Genomic DNA, 24,417 nt, shown 5'->3' on the forward strand with positions numbered 1-24,417 from the left:
TAAAGGCAAGAAGTCACTTGTGGAAGTAGTGCACAGGTCTCCTAATTGTAACTACATGGTAGGACAGAGTATGAAGGAAGAGATAATGGGAGCTTGTCAGAAAGGTACGGCGATAATCATGGGGGATTTTAATCTACCTATAAACTGGGAAAATCAAATGGGTGAAGGTAGCCTCGATGAGTTCATAGAATGTTTTTGGGATAGTTTCTTAGAACAGCACGTCCTGGAACCAACCAGAGAGTAGGCTATACTAGACCTGGTATTGTGTAGTGGGATAGGATTAATTAGGATTAGGTGAAGGCACCCCTAGATAGCAGCGATCATAATATAATTGAATTTCACATTCAGTTTGAGGAAGAGGAGAGTGGATCCAAGACTTGTATTTTAAACTTAAATAAGGGCAATTATGAGGGCATGAAAGAAGAGCTAATTAAAGTAAACTGGCAAATGAGGTTAAGGGATAGGTCAATAGGGGTGCAGTGGCAGACATATAAAGGGATATTTCAGAGTACACAGAATAGATACATTCCAACTAGAGAAAAGTTCCAAGGGTGGCCCCATCATCCGTGGTTAGTTAAAACCAGTTATAAAGTTAAAGAAAAAGCATATAATTGTGCAAAGATAGGTGGCAGGTCAGAAGATTGGACAGAATATAAAGAACAGCAAAGAATGACCAAGATTAATAAGGAGGGAAAAATTAGAGTACGAGAGAAAGATAGCTAGAAATATAAAAAAAGGATAGAGTTTCTATAGATATTTAAATAAGAAAAGAGTTAACAAAGTGAGCGTTGGTCCCATAAAAAGTGAGTCTGGAGAATTAATAATGGAAAATAAGGAGATGGTAGATGGATTCAACAGGTATTTTACATCAGTCTTCACTATAGAGCATAGTAGTAAAATCCCAAAAGTTGCTGTAAATTGAGAATTGGAAGTGATGGAGGAACTCAGAAAAATTACAACCACCAGGTAAGTGGTACTTAGCAAATTGGAGCTGTGGGCTGACAAATCCCTGGACCTAATGGACTTCATCCTAGGGTCTTGAAAGAAGTGGCTAGGGAGATAGTTGATGCTTTTAATTTTCCAAAATTCCCTAGATTCGGAGAAGGTTCCGTTCGATTGGAAAATAGCAAATGTAACTCCTTTATTCAAAAAGGGAGGGAGACAGAAAGCAGGAAACTACAGGTCAGTTAGCTTAACATCTGTCATAGGGAAAGTGTTAGAAATGATTATTAAAGATGTTATGGCAGGGCACTTGGAAAAATTCAAGGTAACCAGGCAGAGTCGACAAGGTTTTGTGAGAGGGAAATCATGCTGAATCAATTTATTGGAAGGCCTTTGAAGGAGTCACATGTGCTTTGGATAAAGGGGAACTGGTGGATGTACTGGTGTAGGGGATAACACATTGACACGGATAGAAGATTGGCTAGCTAACAGGAAGCAGAGTAAAGGCATAAATGGGTCTTTTTCTGGTTTGCAGGATGTGTGCCACAGGGATCAGTGCTGGGGCCTCAACTTTTTACAATTTATATAAATGATTTGGATGAAGGGACTGAAGGTATGGTTGCTCAATTTGCTGATGACACAAAGAAAGGTAGGAAAGTAAGTTATGAAGCAGATACAAGGAAGCTACATAAGGATATAGACAAGTTAGGTGAGTGAGCAAAGACCTGGCAAGTGGAGTATAACGTGGAAATGCGAAATTGTCCAGTTTGGGAGAAAGAATAAAAAATAAAGCATATTATTTAAATGGTGAGAAATTGCAGAGTTCTAAGATGCAAAGGGATCTGGGTATCCTAGTGCATGAATCACAAAAGGTTAGTATGCAGGTACAAGAAGTAATTAGGAAAGCTAATAGAATGCTACCGTTTATTAAAAGGGAAATTGAATATAAAAGTAGGAGGGTTATGCTTCATTGTAGGTACAGGACACTGATGAGACCACATCTGGAGTAATGTGTACAGTATTGGTCTCAGGTATACAAATAGTCATTTTTAGTACAGAACCTGAGTATTGCTGAAAGAAGATTTTTTGTTGAAGCTTTTCATCTTGCACTCATCAGGACAATCGCAAGAAAACCAATGTCAGTGGAAGTAACAGCTTTATATTGTATGAGAAGAGTGTGTTGATTGGTTGGTAAATGGACTCTGGTAGGAGGTGTTGCCCTGGAGAATGCACCAGTTAATGGTGACTGAGAGTTAACTACCAAGCATTGTTTGAAATTTAAACCAGGCAGCTTGACTCCGGTCAAGGCATTACATTGAGCAAATGGCTGTCACTTATTTTGTTTAGCTGAAACAGGCGAATTGTGTGTATATGTTATTTCTGTCCGCAAAGAGCAGGGCCCTGTGTATTACTATATGTAACTTCCAGCACACGCAAATGTAACACACTGCGAGCCCAACTGATAAACTTAAATTGGTTGTCAGCGTAATTTTTAGCACACTGAAGATTATTTAGCAAATACTGTCCAATCACGGAATCACATTTAATGTTGGACACTTTTTTTTGTTTTGAGTTTTGCAAGTGGAGGCTAATTGGGTACGGTCTGTACCTTGCCCATTGCGAATAGCAGGAGGGACATGCTGTTTGATATGATCCGCCAGGCTTTGGGATGTAGGGCCTACATACCTAGCATCACACTGGCACTGAAATTCATATACTACATTACTCATTTATGTGATCGGCAGAATGTCTTTGTGGCTTGGTGGCAGCATCCTGTTGGTGGCGAATACCACTTGTGTTGCTGCTGCACAGTAGAAGCGTGAAACAGCTAGGTGAAGCCTCCCTTGATTTTCTGTTCCTCCCTACTAGCTTCAAACTCCAACTTAACTAATTGTGAATATTTAACATCTCTTAATCCCTCCTGCTCTTTACAACCTCAATGAAACTGTGGGCTTTGGCCCCTAGGGCTAAAGTATTTCCATTTTGAACAATTGAAAATCGCTTTATTTCAATTCCCTTAATGGTAATTTGAATTTTGTACCTGTGATTTGTTGGAAGAAAATCTGTTGGAGTCACATAAGAAAGAACCAGCAATTTCTCGCTCCAAGTCATATTATTTTTGACTCTATGCTTTTTGTTATGTATGCTATTCCAATAGGTACTGGAAGAGGCAAAGACATGGCAAATATCACTGGCCAATCCCTGGGAAAAGATATCTCAACTATACTCGCAGGGTCGAAAGAGAGCAAGCGACCAACACGTGAAGCTGCCTGTAGACGCAAGAAAAGGCGAAGACTGAATGACCTTGACAGCGATAGCACACTTGAAGATGATGAGAGTGAGGAGGAGTTCAAAATAAGTGAAAGGTGAAGATGATTTAATTCTTTCTCTTTCTACTCTTTACACCCTCGCATATAGAACCAATTGTCACTGGAAGTGGTTGATGCACATAGGTTAGATGCTTTCAAAGGGAAGTTGGGTGGGTACATGAGAGAAAAGGGAATAGAAAGATGATGCTGAAAGGCTGAGTTGAAGAAGACAGAATGGGAAGAGGCTCATATGGAATTTAAACGCTACCACTGACTAGTTGCAGCAAATGACTGGTTTCTAAACTGTATATTCTATGTATTCCCCCATTCTACAGATTTTAGCCCCCTCTCCTTTGAAGGCAGCTCAACAAGCACCCGGTAACCCCTGGTGCATACTCCAATTGACTATTCTTCAGGCGTCGAACACCACTGGGAGTGCCATCTCCAAAAAGGATTGCGGCAGATCCAAGGAGAAGGCGCACCCTTCTTAGTCTCGACAACTTGGGTTGCGAAACAGATACAGAACTTGCCAACATCGTTCGCGTCACCAGAATGAAAAGATTGTTCTCCTTAGAGCATTGAGATTAAGGGAAGATTTAATAAGGGTATTGAAAATTGCGATTGTCTTTGGTAGAGTACATAAGACAAAATTGTTTCCACTGGCAGGAGGGTCAACAGCCAGAGGACACAGATTTAAGATTTATTTTTATTCATTCACGGGATGTGGGCTTTGTTGGCTGGGCCAGCATTTATTGACCATCCCTAGTAGCCCTTGAGAAGGTGGTGGTGAGCTGCCTTCTTGAATTGCTGCAGTCCACATGGTGTAGGTGCACCCACAGTGCTGTTAGAAAGGGAGTTCCAGGATTTTGACCCAGTGACAGTGAAGGAACGGCGATATATTTCCAAGTCAGGATGGTGAGTGACTTGGAGGGGAACTTGCACGTGGTGGTGTTCCCATCTATCTGCTGCCCTTGTCTTTCTAGATGGTCAAGGCTGTGGGTTTGGAATGTGCTGCCTAAGGAGCCTCGGTGAGTTTCTTCAATGCATTTTGTAGATGGCACACACTGCTGCCACTGTTCATCGGATGTGGAGGGAGTGAATGTTTGTGGATGGGGTGCCAATCAAGCGGGCTGCTTTTAGCCTGGATAGTGTCAAGCTTCTTGTATTGTTGGAGCTGCACTCATCCAGAAAAGTGGAGAGTATTCCATCACACCCCTGACTTGTGCCTTGTAGATAGTGGACAGGCTTTGGGGAGTCAGATGGTGAGTTACTCACCACAGGATTCCTAGCCTCTGACTTGCTCTTGTAGCCACAGTATTTATATGGCTAGTCCAGTTCAGTTTCTGGTCAATGGTAACCCCCCCAGGATGTTGATAGTGGACGATCCAGCAATGGTAATGCCATTGAATGTCAAGGGGTGATGGTTAGATTCTCTCTTGTTGGAGATGGTCATTGCCTGGCTTTTGTGTGGCATGAATGTTACTTGCCACTTATCAGCCCAAGCCTGGATATAGTCCAGGCCTTGCTGCATTTGGACATGACTCCTCAGATCCACGAATGGTGCTGAACATTGTGCAATCATCAGCAAACATCTCCACTTCTGACCTTATGGTGGGAAGGAAGGCCATTGATGAAGCAGCTGAAGATGGTTGGGCCGAGGACACTACCCTGAGGAATTTCTGCAGTGATGACCTGGAACTGAGATGACTGACCTCCAACAGCTATCTTCCTTTGTGCTAGGTATGACTGCAACCAGCGGAGAGTTTTCCCACTGATTCCCATTGACTCCAGTTTTGCGAGGGCTCCTTGATGCCACACTAGGTCAAATGCTGCCTTGATGCCAAGCACAGTCACTCTCACCTCAACTCTGGAGCTCAGCTCTTTTGTTCATGTTTGAACCAAGGCTGTAATGAGGTCAGGAACTGAGTGGCCCTGGCGGAACCCGAACTGAGCGTCAGTGAGCAGGCAATTGCTAAGCAAGTGCCGCCTGAAAGCACTGTTAATGACCCCTTCAGTGACGTTACTAATGATCAAGAGTAGACTAATGGGGTGGTAATTGGCTGGGTTGGATTTGGCCTGCTTTTTGCGTGCAGGACATACCTGAGCAATTTTACACTTGTGTTTGGGAACCCAGCGGAATGGAGTCTTTGGAGACGCGGGGGGATGTGAGCTGGGCTGTCACTGAGGCCGTCCGAGTAAGAGCAACCTTTGGAGAGAATTCGAAGGCGAGATCTTCGAAGTTGAAGACTGGAATCCCTCGTGAGAGAGGGACAGAGTTTCAACAAGATTGGTTGACTCGGTGTTTACTGACGTCTGTTAGGTTGTTGAGAAGTCCGTGGATTCTGTCTTGGACACATTTTCCATTTATTGTGCAGTGTGGTGTTTGACCACAGTTTTGCTGTTAATTCACATGTACTCCATTTTTACCTGAATGTTAGAGCATAATATACATGTTGTAAACTGCTTTATGTTTCTGACTTTGTGCAGTAAAATTTAATTTTGTTTGTTCAAAACCTGTGGAATTTTGTGGCTTTATTCTCTTAGTAAGTGCCTTGAATATTAAACATTGTCTACTTTAACCAGATCGTACCCAGAACTTGGGAGTCCAGTCCAGGAATCTTAACTAATATCGTTAGACACTGTCCCACTCTGCACGTCTTTACCCACATAGCTACACTGTTCTATTACCTCGACATTTCTCCTTGGATTTTAAATTCTGCCTTCGCCAGAAGGCTCCTCACACTCTGTTAGTTTAAAGCTCTATCCATAACCCTAGTTATATGATTGACCAGGATACTGAGGTCAAGAATCGAGTGGCCCGGTGGAACCCAAACTGAGCATCAGTGAGCGTGTTATTGTTAAGCAAATGCCGCTTGATAGCACTGTTGATGACTCCTTCCATCACTTTACTGATGATGTAGAGTAGACTGGCTGGACGGTAATTGACCGGTTTGGATTTGCCCTGCTTTTTGTGTACAGGACACACGTGGGCAGTTTTCCACTTTGCCAGGTAAATGCCAGTGTTGCAGCTGTACTGGAACAACTTGGCTAGGGGGGTGGCTCGTTCTGGAGCACAACTCCAGCACTACTGCTCGAATGTTGTCAGGGTCCTTAGTCTTTGCAGTATCCAGTGCCTTCAGCAGTTTCTTGATATCATGTGGAGTGAATCGAATTGTCTGAAGATTGGCACCTGTGATGCTGGAGACCTCCCTATCTGGGGATATTGTGGAGCCGCCGCCTTCAGTGAGTTTAATTGTCCACCACCACACTCACAACTGGATGTGGCAGAACTGCAGAGCTTAGACCTGATCCATTGATTGTGGAATCACTTGGCTTCCTCTATCACTTGCTGCTTATGCCGTTTGGTATGCAAGTAATCCTGTGTTATAGCTTCACCAGGATGATGTAGCATTTTAGGTATGCCTGGTGCTGCTCCTGGCATGCCCTCCTGCACTCTTCATTGAACCAGAGTTGATCCTCTGGCTTGGTGGTAATGGTAGAGTGGGGATATGCCAGGCTATGAAGTTAGAGACTGTGGTTGAGTACAGTGCTGCAGCTGCTGCTGACCCACAGCACCTTGTGGATGCCCAGCCTTGAGTTTCTAGATCTGTTTGAAATCTTTCCCATTTAGCACAGTGGCAGTGCCACACAACACGATGGATGGTATCCTCAATGTGAAGACGGGACTTTATCTCCACAAGAACTGTGCGGTGGTCACTCCTACCGAGACTGTCATGGATAGATGCATCTGTGGCAGGCAGGTTGGTGAGGATGAGGTCAAGTATGTTTTTCCCCCCCTTGTTTCGCTCACCAACTGCCGTAGACCAAGTCTGGCAGCTATGTCCTTTAGGACTTGGCCAGCTCGGTCAGTAGTGGCGCTACCGAGCCACTCTTAATGATGGACATTGAAGTCCCCCACCCAGAGTACATTCTGTGCCTATGCCACCCTCAGTGCTTCCTCCAAGTTGGTGTTCAACATGGAGGAGCACTGATTCATCAGCTGAGGGAGGGTGGTAATCTGCAGGAGGTTTCCTTGCCCCTGTTTGACCAGTTGCCATGAGACTTCATGGGATTGGAGTCCAATTTGAGGACTCTCAGGGCAACTCCTTCCCAACTGTATACCACTGTGCCTCTGCTGGGTCTGTCCTACTGGTGGGACAGGACATAGCCAGGGATGTTGATTGTGGTGTCTGTGACATGACCTGTTAGCTATGATTCTGTGAGTATGACTATGTCAGGCTGTTGCTTGACTAGTCTGTGAGACAGCTCTCCCAGTTTTGGCAATTTTGTTAGTAAGGAAGGGTTGACAGCACAGGGCTGGTGTTGTCGTTTCCTGTGCCTAGGTTGATGCTGGGTGGTCTGTCCAGTTTCATTTCTTTTTATTGACTTTTTAGCAGTTTGTTACAACTGATTGGCTTACTAGGCCATTTCAGAGGGCAATTAGGAGTCAACCACATTATTGCGGATCTGGAGCCACATGTAGGCCACACCAGGTGAGGATGGCAGATGCCCTTCCCTAAAGGACATTAGTGGGTCCCTTGCTGTTTGTGGTGTATATAAACGATTTAGACTTGAACGTAGGAGGGCTGATCAGTAAGTTCGCGGATGACACAAAAATTGGTGGGGTGGTAAATAGTCAGGAGGATATAGGGCTGACCAGTGACAAATGGAATTTAATCCTGATAAGTGTGAGGTGATGCACTTGGGCAGGACAAACAAGGCACGGGAATACACGATGAATGTGTATCCTGGGACGTACCGAGGATCAGAGGGACCTTGGTGTGCATGTCCACCAGTCCCTTAAGGTAGCGGGACAGGTAGATAAGGTGGTTAAGAAGGCATTTGGGATACTTTCCTTTGTTAGCCGAGGCATAGAACATGAGAGCAGGGAGGTTATGCTGGAACTCTATAAAAAGCTGGTTAGGCCACAGCTAGAGTAATTGCGTGCAGTTCTGGAATCAGCATTATAGGAAGTATGTGATTGCACTAGTGAGAGTGCAGAGGAGATTTACCAGGATGTTGCCTGGGCTGGAGAGTTTTAGTTAAGAAGAGAGATTGGATAGACTGGGGTTATTTTCCTTGGAGCAGAGGAGAGACATGATTGGGGTGTATAAAATTATGATGGGCATAGATAGGGTAGTCAGAAAAGAACTTTTCCCCTTGGTGGAGGGATCAATAACCAGGGGGCATAGATTTAAAGTAAGGGGCAGGAGGTTTAGAGGGGATGTGAGGAAGAATTTTTTCACCCAGAGGGTGGTGGGAACCTGGAATTCGCTGCCTGAAAGGGTGGTAGAGGCAGAAACCCTCATAACATTTAAGGAGTATTTGGATGTGCACTTGCGATGCCATGGCATACAAGGTTATGGGCCTAGTGCTGGAAAAGAGGAATAGAATAGTTAGGTATTTGTTTGACCGGTGCAGACTCGATGGGCGAAGGGCCTTTTTCTGTGCTGTAAACCTCTATGACTCTAGTGAACCAGATGGGTTTTTATGCCATTTGACAATGGTTTCAAGATCATCATTAGACTTTTAATTCCAGATTTTTATTGAATTCAAATTCCACCATCTGCAGTGATCCCCAGAGCATTACCCAGGGTCCCTGGATCACCAGGCCAGTGATAATACCACTACACCACTACCTCCCCCTAGGAGGGAAATAAGGAAGCACTTTTTCACACTGTAGTAAAAATCTAAAGTTCTCTTCTCCCAATTGTCCAACCATTGCTGCTATCAGGACTGAGATGATCCGATGGGTAAAGGCTATTCCAAGATAAGTAAGTAAGGTGGGTTAATGGAGTTGAGGTACAGATTAGCCATAATCTAATTGAATTGCAGAGCGGGCACAAAGCGTTGAATGGTCTTCTCATATTCTTATGTCAAGTTTCTCGCTTTGTGCTTTTGGGCCCAGAAATTGGATTGAAATTTCTGAAACCCATTTTACGTGGAACATGAAAAGGACCCTCATCTCATCAATCTGGGTTTTGAACACAAAAATTTAGAAATAAATGGCCAACATCTTTCTAATACGTCACCCAGTCTCAAAGCAAGTATTACGCTTGACAGCTAAAGCATAATTAGAAAAATAATGACGCTTTATATCTGCGCACCAATTTAACTAATACAGCTAATATCTTTCAAAGGAGCTTGTGTAGTAATCCAATGATAAAGCATAGTTAATGGCTCTCTTTTCAAAACATTTGCCCATTTAGCAGTGAAGAAGAATTTGAGATCTCTGACCGAGATAGTGAGGCAGAACCTGTCTCAAATGAGGAAGAGGGTTTTGAAGTACGTCGGCGAGGAAGGCACCGGAAGTACGTGGAGCCAATGAGGCGGAGTTGGCGGTTGAGGGGAAGACAAGTGAAAAGATATTCAGATGAGGATGAGGAGGATGAAGAAGAACATGGAGGTACAAAGTGTTTTATTGCGCCTCCCTCCCAATTTCCCCTTCTGCTATCCTGAAGTTGCTGAGTTTGTGTTCCATGGTTATCAGCATGTGTGAGGCTAGATTTTACAAGAAAAGAATTGCATCTCTATAGCACCTTTCACAACCTTAGACATTCCAATATGTTTAAGGTCAACGGTGGTGCCTGAACTCCAACCCCATTTCAGATCCACCAACTAGTATCAAACTTAAAGAAAAAGCATATAATTGCGCAAAGATGGGTGACAGGTCAGAAGATTGGACAGCATATAAAGAACAGCAAAGAATGACAAAGATTAATAAGGAGGGAAAAATTAGAGTACAAGAGAAAGATAGCTAGAAATATATGGGTGGATAGTAAGAGTTTCTATAGATATTTAAATAAAAGAGTTAACAAAGTGAGTGTTGGTCCTCTAGAAAGTGAGTCTGGGGAATTAGTAGTGGAAAGTAAGGAGATGGCAGATGAACTGAAGAGGTATTTTGCATTGGTTTTCACTATAGAAGATACGAGTAACATCCCAGAAATAGCTGTAAATCAGGAAATGGAAGAGAGGCAGAACTCAGGAAAACTACAATCACCGGGGAAGTGGTATTGAGCAAATTGTTGGGGCTGTGGGCTGACAAACCCCCTGATCCTGATGGACTTCATCCCAGGGTCTTGAAAAAAAGTGGCTAGTGAGTCAGTTGATGTGTTGGTTTTAATTTTCCAAAATTCCCTAGATTTGGGTAAGGTTCCGGTAGATTGGAAAATAGCAAATGTAATTCCTTCATTCAAAAAGGGAGGGAGCCAGAATGCAGGAAACTACAGGTCAGTTAGCTTAACGTCTGTCATAGGGAAAATGTTAGAAGCTATTATTAAAGATGTTGTAGCAGGGCACTTAAAGTTTAAGGCAATCAGGCAGAGTCAACATGGTTTTGTGAAAGGGAAGTCATGTTTAGCCAATTTATTGGAGTCCTTTGAAGGAGTCACATGTGCTGTGGATAAAGGAGAACCGGTGGATGTACTGTACTTGGATTTTCAGAAGGCATTTGATAAGGTGCCACATCAAAGATACTGTATTTCAGAAAATAAAAGCTCATGGTGCAGGGGGTAATATATTGGTATGGATAGAAGATTGGCTAGCTAATAGGAAACAGGGTAGCCATAAATGGATCATTTTCTGGCTGACAGGATGTAATGAGTGTTGTGCCATAGGGATCAGTGCTGGGGCCTCAAACCTTTTACAATTTATATAAATGACTTGGTTGTTAAATTTGCTGATGACAAAGATAGGTAGGAAAGTAAGTTATGAACAGGAAGTAAGGAAGCTACAAAGTGACATAGATAGGTTAAGTGAGTGGGCAAAGACCTGGCAAATGGAGTATAATATGGGCAAATGTGAAGTCGTTCATTTTGGCAGGAAGAATAAAAAAGCTTATTATCTAAATGATGAGAGATTGCAGAGCTCAGATTCAGAGGGACCTGGGTGTCCTAGTGCATGAATCACAAAAGGCTAGTATGCAGGTAGAGCAAGTAATTAATTAGAGAGCTAATAGAATGTTATCGTTTATTGCGAGGGGAATTGAATATGAAAGTAGGGAGTTTATGCTTCAGTTGTACAGGGCACTGGTGAGACCATATCTGGAGTAATGTTTACAGTATTGGTCTCTTTACTTAAAGAAACATGTAAATTCATTAGCGGTTCAGAGAAGGTGTACTGGGGTAATACCAGGAATGTGCAGGTTGTCTTATGAGGAAAGGTTGGACAGGTTAGGCCTGTATCCGCTGGAGTTTAGAAGAGTAAGAAGTGACTTAATTGAAACATAAGATTCTGAGGCTTCTTGAAAGGGTGGATGTGGAGAGGATGTTTTCCTCTTGTGAGAGAATCTAGAACTAGGGATCACGGTTTAAAGGTAAGGGGTTGCTCAGTTAAGAGGGATGAAGATCGATCCTTGATTAACAAGGGGGTGGAAGGTTTTCAGGGATAGGCGGGAGGTTACAATCCGATCAGCCATGATCTTATTGAATGGTGGAGCAGGCTCGAGGGGCCGAGTGACCTACTCTTCCTAGTTTGCATGTACTTACAGACTGAGGGTGTTTAGTGTCTTAAGGTTTGGTATAAACTTTATAAGCATTTGCATTTCTGGGCTCTTGTGTCTGGTTTGTATACTGTGAAAAACACTGTTGTAAGAAAAGTTTTTACATCTAAAAACAAAAGTGCGTAATAAGTTAACATTAAGCTCTGGTTATGGAAAATTAGGTCCCAATACCTTTCCGTTGAGGTGTTTGCTTCATTACTCCCAAGTGATACGACTTTGTGTTAGGTCCCTTCAATCGTGATGCTGTTGTATTTCTGGGAACCATTCCTAGGGACAAAGCTTGAAATAGTGTTGACATGGTTGTGACTCTCATGTTTTCAGTTTAAGTTCCATCTCATGACCTAAATGAGAAAACTGGATTAAAAACTAAGGTGGGTGGGCGGGCAGAGGGTGGTGATGAAATTAATGGATTCACAAAAACTTGCATTTATATAATTCCCTTGGTGTAGTAAAAACCACTTGAAAGAGTGCTATCAAACAAGGTTTCATACCAAGCCACATAACTAGTAAATAGGACAGATGATTGAAAGCTTGGTGAAATTTGGCAGTAAGTAATTCCCACATGAAACCCAAGAGACTGGGTCGGGGCAGGGGGATATCAGTGGTCAGGCAAGTTTGTTTCAAAAGAGTCAGTGAATAGGGCACTCGTATCTGAGGTTGTGGTCCCCACAAAAACAGATAATCCAGGCCAACACTGCAGTGTAGTATAGTCATCTTTCAGATGAGATGTTAAACCAAGGGACTGTGTGCCCCCTCGGGTGAATGTAAAAAAAAAAAATCCCGGGGCCAGTATTTTGAAACGCAAGAGTGTTTTTGGTGTTTTGGACAGTGATTATTCCTCAATCAAAATCATTAAAAACTGATTCGTCTAATCATTATCTCATTACTGTTTTGGGGAGCTTGTGAGCACAAATGGGCTGCCTTACTTCCTACATTACAAAGATTACTGCCTCTTCAAAAAGTACTTCATTGGACCTAAAACACTTTGAAATGACCAAAGGTCATGAAAGGTGCTGTATATAAATGTAAGTCTGTTCTTTCTTTCATCTGATCAAGCTTCCAAACACACCCTAAGAGGCAGTTTGTACCATTTGGAACTTCGGTGGGCATGGTCCACCTCTAGTCTGGTGTGAAATCCCTTTTGCTATCTGATGAATCACTTTGGAACTTTTTAAAACTTAAAAGTTTTTAAATGCATACAATTTCAGAACGCAAACAGCAGCATGGGATCTTTCCCAACATCAAAATTTTACCCACTGACGATCGAATCTGGCATAGGGTAGGCTGCAACTGCCAGTGACTTTGGTCTGATGGCCGAATCAGTGTTCTGCATGGACCACAGCGCACAGTGTGTAACAGAACTGTAAATTCTGGATCACAAACCTTCTCCTTGAATTAAAACTGGTAGATAATGGTTCAAAAGGCACAGAGCTTGGAACTAGGGACAGCTGCAGTAAGTTTTTGTTTTAAGGTTGGGACTTATTTCCCATATTGTTTAAAAAGTCTTCTGCCTCTTGACTTGAGAATCTCATGGTTGTGCGTTAGGTTTACTAACGATCCTCTCCCGTTCTGTAGAGAGCGAAGGGTCAAGTTGTTACAGTGACGTGCTGGACATGAGGAGGAGGCGGTCAAAGCGGAATCAAGCTAAAAAAGTGAACTACAGAGAAGATTCTGAATCTGAGAAATCTATGAAAAGTGGTGCAAGTAGAAAGGAAAGACTTAGGGGACACAAACGTAGACTATACATTACAGCAAGCGATGGTAAGAAAATCAGTCTTCCCTGTTGTGTGTTTAACTTATTTAAGCACACAGCACTGGATAAGATGTTTGTTTTCAGAATATCCCACGCATTATTCCAGGGGTGTCCAACCTGTGCACGCACATCCCGCCATCCCTCGCTGCCAGCTCCAGGCCCAGCCATTAAAGCGGCTTACCTCTAACTTGTACTCATGCTGCATTAATCCGTTCTGTTAGAATTTTGTGGATCTGGAAGTATTTTTTGATAATACTGATTATTGGTAGGTGTACCTTCAATCCAAGCACCAAGATCTGTCGGGTAGCCACAGCTTGAGACATGCAAAAATTAATGTGAACATGGCTGAAGACTTCATATGTGTTATCTGAGGCTCTATGAATTACTTTACTTCACATCCCTCAGTTTTCTGACCTGTTTAATAACTGTCCAGTTTCCCTGGCATTATCTGTTTCATTACCTCCCTGGGCAGTCTGCTGCATCGTATTAACCACTGGCAGACATGATTGAATCAAGCAGTAAACTCAAAGTTAAAAGCACAGATTTCTGAAAATGTTAACCTGTCTTTTCAGTTGATGTACACTTCCAGCCTCCCTCTGTTTTGGATTCACTGGCATTAGCTATTTGTCCTTCTCAAGTTCCTCCGGAGCAGGCTTGAGGGGCTGAATGGCCGAACTCTTGTTCCATCTTCCAACGTAACACACTTGCCTGTGGAATCATGAACTGCATCTGACATCACTTGGGTCTCTTACTTCCTTATAGCCCTCTGCTTCCCATCAATAATTCCATGCCATAATCTTTGAATTGGAGCTCAGCTTGTCAGAAGAGAATCAAGGAAACAATTCTTTGTATCAAGGGCTGTGAGGGTGCAGTATAAACTGTTGTTCCCTTTACATTTGATATTCTTGCAAATATGTCCTGATGAGTGCAAGACAAAAAGCTTTGACCGCATGTCGTCTTTTCAGCAATACTCAAGTTCTGTACTACCAAACAACTAAAAACATTAGTGTTTTAATTCTCAGCAATTATTATGTAATCTCTCTCTGACTATTGGCAGTGTTGAAGTCTCGATCCGATTAGCAGGAAAGTCCGTTTGAGGGAACCTAAAAAAGGGAAGCGGGTTGGTCCTGTTCCTCCTCCTCCTCCTCCGCTCCCCTACCCACCCCCCACTTAAAGCTGCCGGCTCCTGGGGGTGGGCAGCCAACTTTCAAACCAGACAATAGCCAGCGAGGGTCGTTAGCCTGCTCATCACTGAGGCATCGCAGTAGAGACCCTTGGCTCACACTCACTTTCCAACACACGGATAGCTGACTGGAAGTAGGAATCTGGGATGAATTTTAATATGCACCTATGGACGCTGAATTACATGGAATTTTATGGAAGAGAAACAGGCCATTCAGCCCAGCTGGTCTATGCCAGCACTTAAACCTCCTTCACCTTACTTCATCTCACCTTATCATATTGAGCTCCCACTACCTCAGCTGAGACCTGGGAATTCGAGGGTAAAAATCTTAGGCATTACTGTGAGTAAAGCAAATGTTAAGATTTTTTTTTGGTATCCTTAATTTGCATACCATGTGCAGGAGTTCTGATTTCCCCACCCCACCCCAGCCCAGTTCTGTGACTGCAGCAGTAATGGGAAAGCAACCTGCCTAGGCAAGAAACTGCTTTTTCTTTTCCAGCTGTCCATTGTTGCAATACTGACGATCAGACTGGATGTGTCCAATCTTGACCTTTGGACCCTGCAATGTCTAAGGCCACTAATAAGTGAGCTGTGATGATCTGGAATGAACTGCCTGAAAGGGTGGTGGAAGCATATTCAATAGTAACCCTGTAATGGGAGTCGCATAAATAGTTGAAGGGGAGAAAATTGCAGGGCAGTGGAAGAAGACCAGGTGGGTGCTGGCATTTGGACAAATTGGATAACTTCTTTTCCAATCAGCTAGCACAGGCATGGTGAGCGGATAACATTTTTTTAGTGCTGTAACATTATATAACTCACTGATGCTTGCCAAGTGATAAATGAAGGCAGCATCATCTCAAAATAACATTATTGGGTTTGGATGGCATTGGCTGCTTGTAAGGAATCTCACAGCACATGAGGCCATTTGGCCCATCATGCCTATGCCGACTCCTTGGAAGAGCTTTCCAATTAGTCCCACTTCCCTCTTTCCACGTAGCCAGGAAGAAGTCCTGTTTGAACTTGTACAGAGTGAGAGTTTGCAGCCCCCTATTCTGTTGCAGTCAACAGAGCAATCACTTCAAGTAAGGGTCTATACAAACTCCGTTCCAGTCATACATACGAACATATGAATTAGGAGCAGGAGTAGGCCACTTGGCCCCTTGGGTCTGCTCTGCCATTCAATAAGATTATGGCTGTCTGAATGTACACCCCCGATAACCTTTCATCCCCTTGTTAATCAAGAACCTATCTAGCTCTGCCTTAAAAATATTCAAAGACTCTGTTTCCACTGCCTTTTGAGGAAGAGAGCTCCAAAGTTGCACACCCTCAAAAAAATTTCTCCTCATCTCTCTTAAATGAGAAACCCCTTATTTTTAAACAGTGACTCCTAATTCTAGATGTCCCACAAGAGGAAAATCCTCTCCACATCCACCCTGTCAAGACCCCTCAGGATCTTCAAAGTTTCAATTAAGTCGCCTTTTACTCTTAATTCCAGTGAATACAAGCCTGACCTGTCCAGCCTTTCCTCATAAGACAGCCTGCCCATTCCTCTCTGAACTGCTAATGCATTTACATCTTTCCTTAAATAAGGAGACTAATACTGTACTCAATACTCTGACTGTTGTCTCAACAGTGCCCTGTGTAACTGAAGCATAACCTCCCTATGTATCAATCTTCCTCGCAATAAACAATAACATTCTATTAGCTTTCTTAATTACCTGCTGTACCTGCACACTAACCTTTTGTGATTCATGCACTGGGACACCCAGATCCCTCAGAATCTCAGAGCTCTGCAATCTCTCACCATTTAGACAATAAGCTTCTTTTATATTCTTCCTGCCAAGATGAACGATTTCACATTTGCCCACATTATACTCCATTTGCCAGATCTTTGCCCACTCACTTAACCACTCAATCTTTGCCCACTCACTTAACCTATCTATATCTCTTTGTAGCCTCCTTACGTCTTCTTCACAATTTACTTTCCTACCTACCTTTGTGTCATCAGCAAATTTAGCAACCGTTCCTTTGGTCCCTTCATCCAAGTCATTTATATAAATTGTAAAAAGTGTGGCCCCAGCACTGATCGCTGTGGCACATCACTCATCACATCCTGCAACCACAAAAAGACCTATTTATGCCAAATCTGCTTCCTGCTAACTAACCAATCTTCTATCCATGCCAATATGTTACCCCCTACACCATGAGCTTTTATTCTCTGCACCAACCTTTGATGTGGTACTTTATCAAATACCTTCTGGAAATCTAAGCACAGTACATCCACCGGTTCCCCTTTATCCACAGCGCACGTGACTCCTTCAAAGAACTCCAATAAATTGGTTCAACGTGATTTCTCTCATACAAAACCATGTTGACTCTGCCCGATTGCCTTGAGTTTTTCTAAGTGCCCTGCTATAACAACTTTAATTATAGCTTCTAACATTAACCCCTTTGACAGGTGTTAGGCTACCTGGCCTATAGTTTCCTGCTTTCGGTCTCTCTCCCTTTTTGAATAAAGGGGTTATGTTTGAAATTTTCCAATCTAATGGAACCGCCCCCAAATCTAGGGAATTTTGGAAAATTAAAACCAATTCATCAACTATCTCACTAGCCACTTCTTTCAAGACCTTAGGGTGAAGTCCATCCAGACTTGGGGCATTTGTCAGCCCGCAGCCCCAACAATTTGCTCAATACCACTTCCCTGGTGATTGTAATTTTCCTGAATGCATCTCTCCCTCCCATTTCCTGATCTACAGCTATTTTTGGGATGTTACTTGTGTTCTCTATAGTGAAGACCGAAGCAAAATACCCGTTTACTTCATCCGCCATTTCCCTGCTTTCCATTATCAATTCCCCATTATGTCTGTCTTTTATGCTCTGTCCCATAACCGTGTAGTTACAATTAGGGGGCCTGTACACCACTCCCACACATGACTTCATGCCTCTTTCATTCCTCATCTCAACCCAAACTGCTTCTACATCCTGGTTTCCTGAACTTGGATCATCCCTCTCTAATGTGCTAATATCATCATTAATTAACAGAGCCACCCCTCCACTTTTTCCTAACTTCCTGTCCTTCCTAAATGTCACATACCCTTCAGTATTCAGGCCCAAATCTATGTCATCCTGTAGCCATGTGTCTAATGGCTATCAGATCGTACTTATTTATTTTTATTTGTGCTATCAGTTCATCTGTTTTGTTTCGAATGCTGTGTGCGTTTAGATACAGAGCCTTTAGTTTTGTCCTTTTGTAGCGCCCAGCCTTAGCGGCTGATTTACTGTTAGATTGTGACAGGAAGGGATAGAGAGTATAAATCTATCATTTCCCATATTACCTGTCTCTCTTGCCTTGTGTCTACTCTTTGGTTTACCACATCTTGCCAAATTTGATCCATTGACCCCACTATTCAGTTTAAAACTATCTCTACTTCCCCAGTTTGGCGACTCGCGAGGACACCAGCACCAGCTCGGTTCAGGTGTAAACTGTCCCAACGGTACAGATCCCACTTTCCCCAATACTGGTGCCAGTGCCCCACAAACCAGAACCCACTTCTCCCACATCATTCTTTGAGCCACACGTTCATTTCTCTAACCATATTTCTCCTACGCCAATTTGCACGTGGCTCAGGTTATAATCCAGAAAGTATTACCTTTTTTTAAGATTCTGCTTAATTTGGTGCCCAGCTCCTCATACTGATTATGCAGAGCCTCCTTCCTCATCCTGCCTATGTCATTGATACCTACATGGACCACGACCTCTGGTTTCTCGCCCTCCCATTTCAAATTCCTCTCTAGTCCTGAGCGGATGTGACGAACCCTGGCACCGGGCAGGCAACAAAGCCGTCTGGACTCTCCCTCTTTGCTACAGAGAACAGTGTCAATCCCCCTCACTATACTGCCCCCTACTACCACTACCTTCCTTTTTGCTACCCCCCACTTGGATGGCTTCCTGTACCACAATGCCATAGTCAGTTTGCTAATCCACCCTGCAGCCCCTGCTCTGATCCAATCAAGCTGAGAGAACCTCAAACCTGTTGGACAATTGCAGAGGCTCACGCTCCTCTACTCCTGCCCTCTGGGTCCCTTACCTGCCTCACTTCCAGTCACATCCTCCTGTCCCTGGCCACTGACCAAATCAGAAGACCCTATCCCAAGTGGTGTGACTGCCTCCTGGTATAAAGCATCTAGGTAACTTTCCCCCTCCCTGATGTGTCGCAGAGTCTGCAGCTCAGCCTCCAGCTCAATGACTCTGTGGCTTGAGAAACTTCAGCTCAAACACTTTCTGCAGACTTGTGTGCCCTGGATCACATTGTTATCCAGGAGCTCCCACATACTGCAGCCTTGACACATTTTAAATAGTTGCGTAATTATATTCACTTATTTATGTTGCTTTCTTATATGTTTTCGGTCATCAGTAAAGTATGGAAGGGGTCATCAGCAGTGCTATCAAGTGGCACTTGCTTACCAATAACCTGCTCACTGACACCAGTTTGGGTTCTGTCAGATCAGCTTAGCCCTTGACCTCATTATAGCCTTGGTTCAAATATGGACAAAAGAGCTGAACTCCAGAGGTGAGTGAGAGTGATTGCCCTTGACATCAAGGCAGCATTTGACCAAGTGTGGCATCAAGGAGCCTGAGCAAAATTGGAGTCAGTGGGAATCGGGGGAAAACTCTCCACTGGTTGGAGTCATACCTAGCACAAAGGAAGATGGTTGTTGGAGATCAGTCATCTCAGCTCCAGGGCATCACTGCAGGAGTTCTCCAGGGTAGTTTCATGGCCTTCAGCTGCTTCATCAATGACCTTCCTTGCATCATAGGGTCAGAAATGTGGATGTTTGCTGGTAATTGTGCAATGTTCACTATTCGTGACTCCTCAGATTCTGAAGCAGTCCATGTCCAAATGCAGCAAGACTTGGACATCATCCAAGCTTGGGCTGATGTGGCAAGTAACATTCGCACCCCACAAGCGCCAGGTAATGACCATCTCCAACAAGAAAGAATCTAACCATCGCCCCTTGGCATTCAATGGCATTACCATCACTGAATCCCCCATTATCAACATCCTGGAAGTTACCATTGACCAGAAACTAAACGGGACTAGCCATATAAATACTGTGGCTACAAGAGCAGGTCAGAGTTTAGGAATCCTGCAACAAGTAACTTGCCTCCTGACTCCTGTCTGTCCACCATCTACAAGGCATAAGTCAGGAGTGTGATGGGATACTCTCCACTTGCCTGGATGAATGCAGCTCTCACAACACTCAGGAAGCTTGACACTTTCCAGGACAAAGCAGCCTACTTGATTGGCACCACATCCACAAACATTCACTCCCTCCACCACCAACACACAGTAACAGCAGTGTGTACCATCTACAAGATGCACTGCAGAAATTCACCAAGGCTTCTTAGACAGCACCTTCCAAACTCACAACCACTACTATCTAGAAGGATGAGATAGGTAGGTGGGAAGACCACCACCTGGGATTTCCCCTCCAAGTCCCTCACCATCCTGACTTGGAAATATATCACCATTCCTTCACTGTCGCTGGGTCAAAATCCTGGAACTCCCTTCCTAGCAGCACTGTGGGTGTACCTACACCACATGGACTGCAGCAGTTCTAGAAGACAGCTCACCACCACCTTCTCAAGGGCAATTAGGGTTGGGCAATAAATCCTGGCACAGCCAGTGAAGCCCACAGCCCATGAATGAATAGAAAATAAATTTTATGAACTTTACCGCCAAATTGTGTACTATTTTAAACCTTTGGGATAGAATAGAACTTACCCACTTAGCAGATACTTGCCAAAGAGCTAGCTCCTTTTTCTGTAGTGGAGCAAGAACCAATTTCTTTATGGTGAGAACGATAGAAAAAGGAAACAAACTCCCCTCTCACCAAACTCAAGTCTTTGCTCAGCTGCACTCCGTTTGCCAAGGCTGCACTAAAGAATCCTGAATTTATAGTAAACTGAACTGGGGCTACAGTGACCAGATTCAACCAGTTAACTACTCAGCTTCTACAGCTGAGAGTGAGTTTACCCTGTCTGGGCTGCAAGAAAGAACAAACTTAGCCTGCTTACACAGTACTTTCCAGTTATGGCTAATTACAGACTAGATTAGATTTTAAGAGCAAAATTTAAAAACTTAAAACTCCCCTCTCACAAACTCCAAGTCTCTGCTCAGTTGTCTCAGCTGCACTCCATTTGCAGTACTTGCTTGTAGGCAGGGAATCACAGGACAAAGTTTCCCCTAATTCTGGAATTTCACTTACAAGAGGTTAATACAGAAAGTGGAAAATGTCACAACAGGTGCATAAGTTTTTTTTGGTTTAGTTGGGGAGTGGTGCTTTATTGGGGCAGAACAGAAGAAACTTTCGTCTACATCTTGCTTGACCCAGGACCCCCTCCCGAACTAACATCTCTTACCTTGACCAGCAAAAAATAAATACATCTTTTTCCTGCAAAATAAGATTTATTTTCTTTCAAACTAACGCAAAGCAAAATTGATTTTATTTTTCCAGAGAGTTCCAGGAGCAGAAGTTCAGACGAAGAGCGGGAGAAGGAGCGGCCTCAACGGAAGCGTCTGAACAGGATCGAGGACGAGGAGGAGGATGATGAGGATGAAGATGAGCCCGCGCTGACGAGCAAATTCCGCTCCAGGCCCGCCCGGGATTACAGCAAGAAGTACCGGCTGATGAGCGACGAGGAGGAGGAGCCGGAAGAGGCAGAGAAGGAGGCCGGCCCTTTGGACTGCGGCCTGGCGGAACTGCCCTCTACCAATGGACAGAGCCCAGGGCCGGCTTCGGAAAGTGTAATCAGCAGAACCAGCGAGAAGAACCAAACGGCCAAGGACACTAACCCTACTCCCAGCCCGGCGCTGAATGGAGCCTGTGAAGCGATGGCCTCTGAAGCGGCAGTGGAAGCGGGAGGCGAAGGAGGGGAGGAGGATGAAGATGACCTCTTGGGAGTAACTGACCTTGTAGAATATGTTTGTAATAATGAACAAATATAAGAACTCTTTTTACACTAGTTTAAATAATTTATTCCATAGTAGCTGTACATCTTGGCCAGTTATTGTGTGTCTTTTTTGTTTGATTGTTTTGCTCCCCCCCCCCACCCCCTCCCCACTCACTCACTCACTCCTCCAGAGAGTAAGATTCTCCTGCACCCACTTTCTCTCTTTTTTTTCCACTCACTTTGGCCTACATCCTCCTGCTCCCCTCCCCCCTCCTGATAAATTGACCAATTTTGAGGTATTTAACATGGTAGGTTTATTTTTCTTGTTTTTATTTTACTGGAGTTACGTTTTGTTTTTGGTCCATCATAATTTCAGCTGAGAAAAGTTCCCATTGCGGGATTTTTTTTTAAGATAAAGAAAGTAAAATGTTGACCCCCCCCCCCTGCCAAATTCGGGGCTCAGAATTTTCCCAAACAAGTAAGTGAAGGTGGGGGCATGGTGCGGGAAGAGATAAGAAAATTCTCCCTCATTCCAGAAAGATTGTTTTGACCCTCTAATGTCTTTGTCTTTTTTAAAAAATATATATATATATCTATACAGAAAAAAGACTTTTTAAGTATGTTGTGTAGTGTCCTAACACCACTTAGTACACCTGGATCCAAAATATTTCCGGAAGAACACCAAATTTTTGCTGTAGATGCCGTTCAGTGCTTTGAGTTAAGCGCTCTTGTAGTAGCATGTGCAGGGAACTCCCGGTATATGGTGACCATTTTGAAAACCATTTATTTCCAAGCAACTCTACTGTGATGTTCAATAGATCACTGTAGTACGCACCAGTACTGCGATTGATTGCTACAGCGTACTGACACTGTAATTGGCTGTCACGGTGCTGTTAACATCTTTGATGTCCTCACATCATCGCTTTTTAGATCTTTTTTTTTAACAATAGACCATTTTTTCCTAGGTGCCTCTGTATAAACTTCAGGGTTAACACTGATACGTCTAACCTGGTGATTTTGAAGTTGGATTGCAATCTGTTTTGAAGCTCGACTTAACCTACCCTACCCAAAGGGACGGAAAGGCGGTGAGGGAGGGGGTGGGTGTGCTCGGACTCCTAGACCAGAAAGTTTGAACATGGTGTGGGGAAGGATCATCAAACAGAGCTTTCATTCAACACTCCTCTTTGCCTTTTACTAAAACTTCTCCGATATATTTCTCACCGCTCCTCCCGCCACCCCTCCCTCCAAACCCAGACTGTGTGTGGTGAATGTTGATAGCCTATTCAACCCTGGACGCTATCACGGCCAAATCTGACCCTAAGTGGGTGAAGCAGAAGAATTGTTTCTTTAAAGTTTTGCTTTTGCTTGCTTGAAATATACCCATTATCTGAATGAAATACAATATATATAATATATATTGTTATATATTATATATATAATACATAAAATATAATTTTCAGATGGTGTCAAGCTCACTGATACAAATCATCGTAACACACAAACTTGTTCAAAGTAGTTTTGTTTGTCCCAGTACCTCACCTCGATGTGCTTCGCGAAAACATTTGTCAAATCTGGGGTACTGAACAAAAGAATGAATGTTGATTATTCATGTTGTTAACAGTTGACTTTTTTAGTACAGTGGTAGTAAATCCATTGTCCTGTATACAGGCTACTTTAATCCATCTTTGTATTCTTTAATGAAATTATTATATCCCTACTTTTAAGAAAAAGTGCACGTTGATTCTTGGTGTCAGAACACGGGAGTTGCTTTTCCTCTGAACTTCTGTCCCCTGTCCATTTGCCTGTTAGCTGTAACAATACCTAACCACTTTTGTTCCTTGCTGACTGTCTCATCTCCATTAGACAACTTTGACAGCATGACACTGAAGTCCTGAATTCCTAGCGTCAGAATACTGTGAACAATTTTAGGGAAAGGCATTCCAGCTCTTAAGCAGCAAATATTGTGAAGTCGGTATTTCAGGCAGGGTCCCATGTTGAAACATCAGAACAGGAGTAGGCCATTCAGTTCCTCGAGCCTCTTTCGACCATTGGCTCCTGATCTTCCTCTTAGCTACATGCTACAGGGGATCCAGGTGTAACAATGGGAAAGTCTGTTCCAGTGTTTGGATACAGGTAAAGTGGTGGTTTTGAGAAGTGGGGTGCAGTGCAGTGCAGCTGGGGGTCAACATTCCACTTTAAACTGTGATTGAAACTTACAAAGCTTGGACCAGCCTATGAGGATCATTTTGGAAGATCTGAAAAGGGAAGCTAGATAAGCACATGAGGGAGAAAGGAACATGGGGAAATGCTGACGGTTAGATGGACAGAGTGGGAAGAGGAGCATAATCGCAGGCTGAATAAGCTGTTTCTAAGCTGTAAATTCCCTGTTCCCTAAGGCAAATGAGAAAGATTTGGATCACTATGATCACCTGTGATGCATCAATAGATAAAACCTAGTTTGCTAACTCGCACTGCTAATATACCTCAAAGTCTACCTCCCTCAAGGAGAACACGTAGTGCCTGCTGGTTTCAAACTGTTGCAACCAGTTCGAAACGGAGATGGAAAGGAAATTATTGCTGATGTGCCTACATCTGAATGGTGGATTGGTAGTGGAAGAATTACAGCTTTGCCTGAAGTTCCTCCTTGCTGCTTAAAGAGGCAGAATGCAGCCTTGAATGTTAGCACAGTTCTTCAAGGTGGAGTGCTCGAATGTCGCTGCTTGTACAGTGAAGGCAGAATCGAGTCATAGGATTCAGAAGATCCCAGATTTGAAT

At 43.5% G+C, this 24,417-nt stretch overlaps 3 protein-coding genes across 6 annotated transcripts in view; all 3 read left to right on the forward strand.

The window, feature by feature from the left end:
- rsf1a (remodeling and spacing factor 1a) overlaps positions 1 to 21,714 on the forward strand; it is a 111,620-nt gene extending 89,906 nt beyond the window's left edge. For both annotated transcript variants that reach the window (XM_078544959.1, XM_078544960.1), the window contains exons 13-16: positions 3,101 to 3,308; positions 9,461 to 9,657; positions 13,327 to 13,512; positions 21,207 to 21,714. In XM_078544959.1, coding sequence (XP_078401085.1) covers positions 3,101 to 3,308; positions 9,461 to 9,657; positions 13,327 to 13,512; positions 21,207 to 21,697 — 1,082 coding nt within the window. In that variant the 3' untranslated portion in view covers positions 21,698 to 21,714. The remainder of the gene's footprint in view (positions 1 to 3,100; positions 3,309 to 9,460; positions 9,658 to 13,326; positions 13,513 to 21,206) is intronic.
- The window catches only part of LOC144682565 (BTB/POZ domain-containing protein KCTD14-like), a 1,380,231-nt gene that overhangs the window by 790,022 nt on the left and 565,792 nt on the right, over positions 1 to 24,417 (forward strand). The gene's annotated exons all lie outside the window — the stretch shown is intronic.
- ints4 (integrator complex subunit 4) overlaps positions 1 to 24,417 on the forward strand; it is a 445,537-nt gene that overhangs the window by 284,344 nt on the left and 136,776 nt on the right. The window lies entirely within an intron of this gene.

Source organism: Cetorhinus maximus, chromosome 7 (assembly GCF_964194155.1).
Source record: "Cetorhinus maximus chromosome 7, sCetMax3.hap1.1, whole genome shotgun sequence".
Taxonomy (NCBI): Eukaryota; Metazoa; Chordata; class Chondrichthyes; order Lamniformes; family Cetorhinidae; genus Cetorhinus; species Cetorhinus maximus.